The sequence below is a fragment of the Schistosoma mansoni genome (genome assembly GCF_000237925.1).
Source record: "Schistosoma mansoni, WGS project CABG00000000 data, supercontig 0248, strain Puerto Rico, whole genome shotgun sequence".
Lineage (NCBI taxonomy): Eukaryota > Metazoa > Platyhelminthes > Trematoda > Strigeidida > Schistosomatidae > Schistosoma > Schistosoma mansoni.
This window is the reverse complement of record NW_017386111.1, coordinates 96072-106811: the sequence shown is the minus strand read 5'-3', so window position 1 is coordinate 106811 and position 10740 is coordinate 96072. Positions and strand designations below refer to the sequence as shown.

The window sequence follows — 10740 nt, the reverse complement described above, 5'->3', positions numbered from 1 at the left end:
GTTTGTTTTATGAATAACCTAGTAGAAAGTGCCTTTACCACCTTGTTATTTATGGAAAGAGTCACATGACCAACTCATGTATATAAATGTTTTACCACTGGTTTCGTATTATACGACAACTGAAAATCAAGACGCGCTTGACAGCCGTTCCATCTTTGTATGGGACGCATCAGCAGAAAGTGTCCAGAACTTCACCAGAGATTGGAAACATAACCTTCGGGTCGGGGGACAAGTGCTTAATATTCAGACCACTAAGTTAGGAGCTCTTGGTCCACATATCTGACTTCGGTCAATTCTTGATAATACGCAACCGTTTTCCAACGTCACCGTTAAGTAACTGTCTCAATTCCAACGTGGCTGAACTCCCTTATTCACAGTTTCTCACAAGCGCTTTAGGAAGTACCTTTCGAGATTAATCGTTAGAGAACAAATGATAGTGACCAATAATCTTTACGTAGTTTGGAGTTATTTGTTTACTTTTGAGTATAATCGCGTTTATGTTTATTTTAATATTAAGCAAAAAGTGAAACCAAATAATAATTATCTACAAGATTGTATGTATTATTTGAATGTGTGTGCGTGTGCCGGCAATCAAGCCAAAATAGCGATGAATAAGAGAGAATAGTTCCTTTGCATTAATTTTCAAGATGAATGATCCATTATCACTTTTTCCGTTATTCTACACTCAAATTCATCTTCAGTGATAAATGTTTGGTTCTAAAAACAAAAATATAACATAACGGAGCAAAATGAAAACAAACTGAAATCAACATTCTTTGGAGTAATTTTTGAAACGAAAAGATGCTAAAAGACCATTATCCATTAGTTTGCACATAGATCCGAACATCATCGTAGTGCATATCTCCACTTAAAATATTGCCAGTGCTTATCGTGTTCGGAAATACTTCCGATTGACCGAAATTGTCAAACAAACAAATTCAATGATAGGAAACAGAAAGAAAGGTTCACTGGAATTTTGCTGTAAAAAACGGCAATGAATTAAGATTTTCTGATCATTGGTGAGCAAGATTTGTATTATTAAAATGAATAACGAATCAGATATTGATGGATGAATGAAATGCAATGATACAATGTAACCGAGTAATCACTGCTCATGAAACAGGATTATTGATGTAAACCCTCAAGCGGAAAGGTATCAGGAGACAAAATGACTGTCCAACAAAAAAATACTTTTTTGTGACAAAGTAACATGTTTACAACATACAATATATCAAAAATACTTATAAGTATGATTCTAATTCATATCTTTTAATCAAAAGATTAAAGGATATGACAACTATAGATCATTCATTTTCAAATAAAACCAGTGGCTAATTATCAGGCTTAATTCTTTTACCGTCATATCACCTCTCTCTAGGGAACGATGTCAGACCTTTCTGTGGCGACATAGGTGAGACAGTGATACTTTCAACTTGATCTACATATCGTTCAGTTTTGTCGGAGAACATGTTTTTCCCTCATCAATAGATTGTAAGACAATTCTTCATCATTCACTAAGTCACAAGAGAGTATAAATTTGTACCTTCCACTCCACTCTTCTCTTCGGGCTGAACAATTTGTCACATGAATTGACTCGTGGCGATATGAACAGACAAGTTTTTTGTTCTATAGATGAGAATGTGCGTAATTCTCATGAGCTTGTTTGACGAGCGGTATGTAGGGGTGATTAGCTGAACAAATTGTAAATTCGGTTGAATGTTTAGATTCCACAAACAAACATTTTGGGAGTGAAACTGATGAGTTTTCTTAGAATTCTGACTACAGTACCCTGGCTAAATTTAAATTAATAGTGACTTCAAGCATCTCCATCGATTTCTTTGTATAATTTCTTACAAACGCTGTATCGTTGCTGAATGAATTAAAATTTTTCAAATCTATAACCCATTTGTTCTGTACTGCATTTTATTTTGTAATATTCATTTGTATACGGTGTTCAGATTTTGATTCATTTAGAAATATACTGTAATTTCTGTTTGTAGTTGCATTAATTGAATACATAATGATTTCCACTTATCATATGTAATCAAAAATTCTAAAAGTAGACTTCTATCCTCGTTATCACTGTTATAGAGGTGACTAATATGACTTATGATGAAAAGACGTTTAGGGGTTGTTAAGTTCTTAAATAACATCCCGTCACGTTGAAATAAGTGTTTACTAATCAGTTCACTTGTAAGACTAGGTCATTAATCAGTGACTCATTAGCTTATTGATGTCAGTCCCGCTACAGGATAGATTGGATGTGGCTGGGATTGGGATCTAGGACACACGTCTCTTCTTATTTGGGACTCATTAGCTGGATGTACTTGCATCCTAAAGTTGTTGTTCACTCAGCAACTCGAAACCAGTATCGTTTGTTTCAAACATTATTACATCATCTACTTAGCTACTGAGTTCATATTGAATGAAATCTCATACCTGTTGCACAAGTGAATGGCTGTTAGTCCTGAACGTCACTGGGAAGATTCAAACAACCAATACAAAAATGAATTGAGTTTTAGATTACTGAGTTGAAATTCGAACAAAAATTCATATTTTCAACTGTATACATTAATTTTAATGCTCACAGTCATGATTCTATAAGCAAAATCCTGAAAATTCTTTCTAAACTTAGTCACTGATAAATAAATTCATCAAATTTCTAAACGATGACCATTGTTTCCTGACAATCGAAATCTGAAAGTACATCGTCAGCTATTAGTTTCACGTTTACCTTTTTGCACGAGGGTATTGTTATGACTTATGGCCCTGTCAAATATCATGTGACAAAATTGGAAGATTGATTTCTATGACCTTGTCCCTGAGCTGACTAATGACACACCAACCAGCACCAGTAGCCTTGAGTCAACTCTAATCTCTTATTGGTCTTCGGTGTAAAATTCTCCCTCCTTGCCTCACCCGTTGAGCCCAGAACACAATATCGTCCTTCGCTATATGAAGAATGTATTTCAAACATGCGAAGTTTATATGAAAGCAGATCAGACGGCATTACACCAAAAAATGAGAAATAACAGTTATATATGAACGTGTCAGAAGTGACTTTGAGCAGAAGAGCTTGAATAATAAACTGGCAACAGGCTAGGAACACTAAATTGTATGGTAGTGTAGTGAACGAGAACACAGGCGAAAACAACCAAGTGCATTCTAATACAACATTACAGAATATCATGGTGAGATCTGAGAACTATATAGTAATACTTCATTTACAAAATGTCGATTTATTGCCCCAGACTTTGTTGTTCCTTCGTTTCCATGCCAATCATTCTCCGTTTTCGTTCCCTTCTCTCAGATTTTCTCAACATTCTGCCTCCAGACACTCCACTTTCTCTTGGTAATACATACTACTTATATCTGTTGACATCAGTAGCACACACCACAGCAGTAGTTTATGAGTCAAATGAGAGCTTGTGATAAAATGAATGTAAATATATATAATCTGATTACTTAATAGCTATAAAATAATACTATGTATAGCAAGTATGAAATCAAAATTTACAATGTGTCATATTGATTTATCACTAGGTAGTGACCAATGTCATTTATATCAAATCCTTTTTAATAAAGATCTAATTCTATCGATGAAGTTGTAATCTGGCCATTAGTCTAAGCTAGTTGATATAGCATGGATTTCTTTGAGATGTAAGGTGGTTGGAGGTAGTCTACAAGAAAATTTAGTTGACTCAGGTTTCGTGTTACTTGGCACTCGTCAGTTAGGTGTACCTACAAACTTCAGGGGATAGATGCTCCCCTTGAGATCGGACCTGGGTCACTCAGTTTCATAGTCTGAGACTACCAATGAGTTTCTCGGGGTTGATTACCTCCAACCATATAAAAACAATAAATTATTTGAAAACCGATACAATAAAGTACAAAATAATAACTGTAGGCTTCACAATTCCACTGGCTTTCCACCTCAGAAATCGTATCTTTCAGTTAGGTAAATCAGTTTCACTTACAGTACATATAAATTTAACTGCTTCAGTTCAACTATGTGTCATGAATGAACATAATTATTACTAATAACATTGAATGAATGACAATCTGGCAACATAATGAGCTGACTGAAAGTGGTCATTCACAAGCAGCGTAGAACCCGGCACATATGTGCCACACAGTGTCAACACAGAGAAAAAAAGTCAATAAGACAAATCATGACAGAGTAGTAGAAGTAGCAACATTATAAACAGTTATGGAATAGATTGGACATAATATAATTTGAGAAGCATGAATGAATTCACCGAATAAAAAGTACGAAACGTTTTTGAAATTCAAAGACGTAAGTCCTGGGTTCGAGTCCCGAATGTGGGTTCGTGGATGCGCGCTTCGGAGGAGTCCCACACTAGGACGAAACGGCCGTCCAGTGCTTCTAGGTTTTCAGTTGTGATCTAACTTAGATCGACTCATGATTTCAATGAAATTCAAAATTCTCCACAACACCATAGAGTGAATGCATCTGAACCATCGTGAACAATCCTAAGCACTATCACACAGAGTTTCCAACTGTCAGTTTTAACGGTAGCGAGGGCCTCAAACTAGTTGTCAATAGGGCTCAGTCCATCACTCAATGCCGTCATGAACTGAATTCTATGGCGCAGAGCACTGAATGTTAATTCTTAATGTGTATACCTCAAGATTTGAATGGTCAGTGGGTGGGTTTACAATACCTGGCAAGGTGAATCTTACTTACAAACTACTGTCAAGTTGTATTTGTTCAGCATTCACGATATTTTCTAGCACTTCATATATTATCAGTCTATGATGTGAGACATATTTTTGGGTAACAACAATAGTAGTATCGTTAAATAGTTAATTTAAATAAATTTATTATCAAAATCTCCCTGATTAACACGTTATGACCAAACAGTGTTTATAGTAACTTTAATAGATAGATCAATATATTCAATAAAATTCAAGGGATGGAAACAAGTGTGTGTATGTGTATGTGTGTAATAGAAACGTCGGTGTTTATAGTTTTCTTAGGATAGTTAATTTTACTGTCCATTTAAAAGGATAAATCAATAAATAGGATTATTTCGTATTAATTTCATATTTAAGAATTACACATTTTTTTCGGTTAGATGAAAAATTTGTAGGAAAATAAAAGGAAATATGAATGTGAAAGGTTTTTAATTGAAAAGAAGTAAATTATAGTTTAATAAGGAAAAGGCTTGTTATCAATCACAAAGTGAATTTATCATGATAAAAATAGTGAATAAATTTAAATCAATTTGTAATCGAGTTAATGTTAATTGATCCCCTGAGGTTATCCTCAATGTTTCTAGTGTTTATTAAGTATTTTCAATCATTTCCCCCATTTATTCAGTGAGTGACTGATGAATATTAGAGGATAATTTTCACTGAAGATTTCATTTCAAACATCTGGAGTTATTTGGAACTGTATGGTATAAACAAGTCCAGTGTAGAACGGCCCAGTATGTCAGATGAAAAATGTAAACAAAATCTAATAAAATCTTTAATGAAAATTACACTCTATTATTCAGCAATCATTCACTAAGGTAACGGAAAATAATAGATTTTGCTATGGGACACAACATACTAGTTAAACATTGAAAATATCACGAATAACCTCAATCTAATTGATCGCATAGGATTTATTTGAAATCAAAGTTTAGCGTTAACGTTAACGTTTAAGAAAAGTCATTTCATTTACATTGAAATTAACAAATATTAGACGGATTTTCAACAAGAACTGACATTATCTAGAGATTCATTAAACGATAACAATTATTAGACAGTTATTCAGTCAAACATTTTGTCTGTATCACATGATCTTCAAGTTGATAAAAATCAAATAAGCTTTGGTATTCATGTTATGAAAATGAATTTGAGGCTCATAAGATAAATAAATCGGTTAACTTTTTCACAAGCCCTTCTACCTATTGTAAAATCAAGCATCAATAAAGTACAATGTTGAAATAATACTTTTGGATTCGTGGGGAAGATATATATAAATTACGATTGAAGTAACTTCATTTTATTATTGTACATATTTAAAGGGACTATATTATTTGAGTACCACATATTGACTAAATGTTCACATCGGTAAGAAATTTAGTATTCTATTTAGACGTCTATATTTGACTTTAACGTCAAGCTGCTTCGTCATTTATTTCAAAGTCACATTGGAAACATAATCGTGCTTTTAACAAGTTGGATAATCTACTCAAAAATATACAGATTAAAGAATCAAGGCCTTTTTCTGTATATATGAGGCATTTGTTTAATATTCTCAGTGTAATATTTTAATATAATCTCACCTCTTTTCTCCTAGTAACTACATCTTCGTGTTCATCGATATTATCATCAGGTATTTCATAAATGAAGACATGAGCATGAAGAAAAGTGAATAATGTGACAGAGAGTAGCCAAAGACCAGAACTTAAACATCCAACCCCGATCGACAATATATCTCTGTAGTGAATACAAAAAAAGTTGAATAAAAATTATAAAGTTACATTTGGTTGTTTAATGAAGGTTTTGCACAACAGATTATTACAATTAAATAATTTAAAACTTTATTCTCTTTACAATGTGTTCTAAATATGATCACCCGTAAGATTGTCACTGAGTGGTTCCAAACAAAGGAGATAGCTATATGAGTGATGGCAACTGTTGTGTACCTCGACCGTTCTATTCACCTTCATATAAACACGCTCCCTACACATTTGCCTAACATACTATGTGAGAGAGAGTACTGAGAAACAAACAGGAGTCTGTAATTGGCAAACCGGATAATGTATAAGAATCATAGGTATATGTGCGTCTATCCTTCGAACCTGGAAAAGAACATGTAGATTTCATGAAATAGTGTGGGTTGTTTATCATCTTACCTACCGTCTTGATTTCAAATGACATATAGACAAAGGTCGTGAAATGTCTAACCACGTCCGGTCTATCAGCAATAAGTTTGATTACTGAATTAGGTAGGTTATTTCGATAGCGTAATAATAAGAAGAAGATTATCAGAAATATGTGATATATTAGTGCAATACATTTCGAACAATCTGATCAACCAAACTAGAAATTGAGGGGAAGAGGAGACAAGGCTAATGAAGAAAGTAATGTGGAAACAATTTAAAACCTAATCACTCTCGATAATAAGCTGATATTACCAGGGTAGGTTTAAGGTGAGAACAAACTGTTTTTGAATACACAAAGTGGGTTTGAATTTTCGTGTGTCTAAGGCTTCAATAAACCTTAGTATATGCCCTTTTACACTTTTTTAAAACACCACGAAAACCGAGTTTAGATAAATCTTATGGTCTGTTTCGATTATATGTTTGGCAATAGAGGATGATAGACGTTTATCCTCTACTCTTATTGGGTCATTCGACTGTATTTGTTTTTGCAACCATTTTGGTACATGTTCACACACCCTAATTTTCAGATCACGATTGCTCCTCCCTATGTATGTGTGACCACACACACATTTAAATTGGTAAACACAGTGGGATGTGACACAATCGTTTTCATGTCTTTTAGGTTTTGAATGAAGCATGGACCTTGTTCTTTCTTTGATAATCACCTTCGCTGCACAATAGGTAAGTTATGTTCAGCTCTGATGATTAAGAATAACAGGGAAAGTTCAGCTCGTAATTGAAGCTTACTGGCTATCAAAAAACTATATATATTTAAAACTCTCCTGTCGCTTATCAAATAATTTGTAGTGTATTTAAAAAGGGTGTTCCATTAGAGTACTGGTCGGTAAACATTTTGCTACCATGTAACAGTAATACTCAGATATACAATGATAATGTCGCTCATATTTATATTCAATGTCAGTAAACATATGGTTGTGAACAATTTTATTGGGATTCTATCTAATTTAAACAGGAATTTCAACATTAATTTACATATGCTGGAATTTTAAAAATATCTGCTGTCAAATTACAATCTACAGTAAAGACATACGATATGAATGAAATAGTGAGATAATATTCAGTAGCCATTGAGTTTTTGTGTAAAATTCTAAATACTGTGACGAACAGCTTGTATCTTATTGAAAGTGAAGCAAAACTTACTATTACTGATCTGTTACCACATTTAGAATTGACAATAAATGGAAAGAATAAGGAATACTGATCAGTATTTGTGCATCGTTAAAGACAACTTATAGGTTCTTTGCCACAATCTAAATATTTTAAAAATATGTATCTATAGCAACAGTGTCGAAGTGTTCATTTCATAAGTACATACTTCAAAGAAGACTGACCAAATACAATCGCTTATGTTAACAGCAGAGAATTACAATTCTTCTTGCTAAAATATATTTTCAGTAAAAGCAAATTGGAATCATCAACGAAATTAAAACCAACCATGCTCTTCTAAAACTACGGTCGAAAGGTAATACAGTCATTGAAATATTATATCATGTATTTAAAAAATGCCGTAAAAAGAATATTGAGTGAGGGAAAGTTATGTAGTTCATTTTTCAGTCAGTATTAATAAATTCACAAAATAAAGATAAATCGTCAAGTTATTCCGTCTTCATGCAAATTTACCAGTCCAACTACTACTGTGTAATTCAGTCACTGTCAAACTCAGTAACTACACCATTGACTTCTTGAATTCCACTCTTCATATTTCTTGTACACTTAGCTCGATACTGTTAAAATTTCATTGTGCCTTCTCTATTGGCAGCTTATTTAACAGTGTACATCACCTCAGTCAATCAATCAAACACAACATAAAACCTGGTACACTTGTACGTTGGTTCAATCTACCATATCCCATTAGCGAATCCCAGAATAGTAGAGATAGTAACAATATTAGTGGTAATAGAAAAGATTAGCCATAGAAGATACGATTCAAGAGGAAAATATGGCTTAGTGAAATAAAATTAATAAGCTTTATGAGGAATTAAGAAACTTAAGATCTAAGGGAAGATAAAAAGTGGACTCACCTATGCCACTGTGAACGATTTTGAACCATGTCATTTAAAGTCTAACGATTGGTTAAGACTGTAGTGACCTACTTTTATTGAGAGAACGCGATTAGCATAATGGAAACAGTTATTATTATAACCAACTGTATCAGTGATTGTTTTACTGCACCTGTTTGTTTAAGTGTACTTTTCTGTTGTTTGTGACCTTGAATGAACTCTCGTACGCTCGGTATTATTTTGATACCACGAGATCGCCAACAAATACATCTTACTACAACCTTCAACTGCCTTCTGATATTTGGCTTTCGGATGGATCTAACCTAGCAACTGGCACGTAGTTTTCCTGAAGCGGTGATCATAGTCAACCGCGACTTTACACTACCACAAGATAATCTCATAGACTTCAACCAGGTAGTCAGCACCTTTCTATATAGCTCAGTCCTAAATTCAGTGTCTTCATGGGTCATCTAGTTTTCCAACTACACAAATATTACAATCATATTCTCTGTTTTGGATTTATTACAACTGAATTATTTTAAATTGCAACCATGTATACTCATACTCTTATAAGAATTGCATAAAGTCTATTACAATGCTAAATACTGAAAAAAATTAAGCAAAAGCATCATAGTGACATTTCCTTCTCGTCTGTCTTATAAAAAAAGGACTATTGAAGGCTTTTGCAATTGAAGAATAGTGGCGAATCCTGTCTGTTGAACAACATTTATAAATTACATAGATTGGAATAATTACAATTTTAATGTATAACAGACAGAAATTTATAGTATTACCGCATAATTATTGATACGAATTCTTTACCGTCACCGTTAGGAAGGAGGTATATGGTTATATATATATTTTTTTTTTTTCAGTAATGAATTATACTTTTTAGTCAAATTAGTTCATTTATTGGTCAACTGAATATTTGAAATGATGGTTGAATTATCATTATTATTATTGTCACTATAATAATTATTGTTATTATTGTGGATATCGTATTAATTAGTGACAGTCTTTGTTTTCTCCCTTGTATCCACAACGCTGTCTCATTCCGTTTCAATAAGTAGGTAGTAAGTAGCAGCTATTCCATGGTCATAGTAACTAGTCGTACCAGTCAGTATCAGTAATCGGGACTTAGCTAGGGTTACAACATTGACAAATCAGTTGTTTCAAGTCATTACAGTTATAAAATTCATAGTATAGAGAATAGTTCAAATATTAATATTCCAAATATTTCCTTTTACATAAAACAGAATACACTATCCAAATTTGTCAAAGGGACTAATTTCGTTAAATTTCTTAAAAGAAGACTCCCTGCCCATATTACTAAAAGGTTAGATGAACTTGTTAACCATAAATATAGAATTGTATCGGAACGAGTGAAACTGATCTTTTGTAAATCTTGTTTGTCGAATCACATATTTCCCATATTAATTATGTAAGAATTTACGTTCAAGTAAATTACAACCGAATATTTTAAATCTCATTCGACTGTCGAAATCATATATAGATAATTAGAACAACATATGTAAGCGAACAATTGTTTTCAATTAGATCGCCATCAGGCTTTACTCTAATATACATGAATATTTATATGAAAATATTAGACCAATCAAGGCTATTTGAGTCAATAATCACAATGAAATAGAATACGTTACCAAGCATAATAATAGTTAAAAGTACAAGTTGATATTCCAGTCTATTTACCCACGTTTGACCTCTTAATTCTTATGTTTAATTATTGATAAGACTTTTGTTATCGTAATTTACTATTCTTACTACTATCAGTACACCTGTCTTCCCACTATCAACTT

The 10740-nt window shown here is 33.0% G+C and overlaps 1 protein-coding gene across 1 annotated transcript in view; it reads right to left on the bottom strand.

Annotated features, from left to right (window-relative positions):
* Positions 1-438: 438 nt before the first annotated feature.
* The window catches only part of Smp_121390 (hypothetical protein), a gene marked incomplete at its 5' end in the record, with an annotated part of 37249 nt that continues 26947 nt past the window's right edge, over positions 439-10740 (bottom strand). The window contains 2 exons of the mRNA XM_018792567.1: positions 439-717; positions 6300-6453. Of these exons, the coding sequence (XP_018644641.1) occupies positions 643-717; positions 6300-6453 (229 nt within the window). The 3' untranslated portion in view covers positions 439-642. The remainder of the gene's footprint in view (positions 718-6299; positions 6454-10740) is intronic.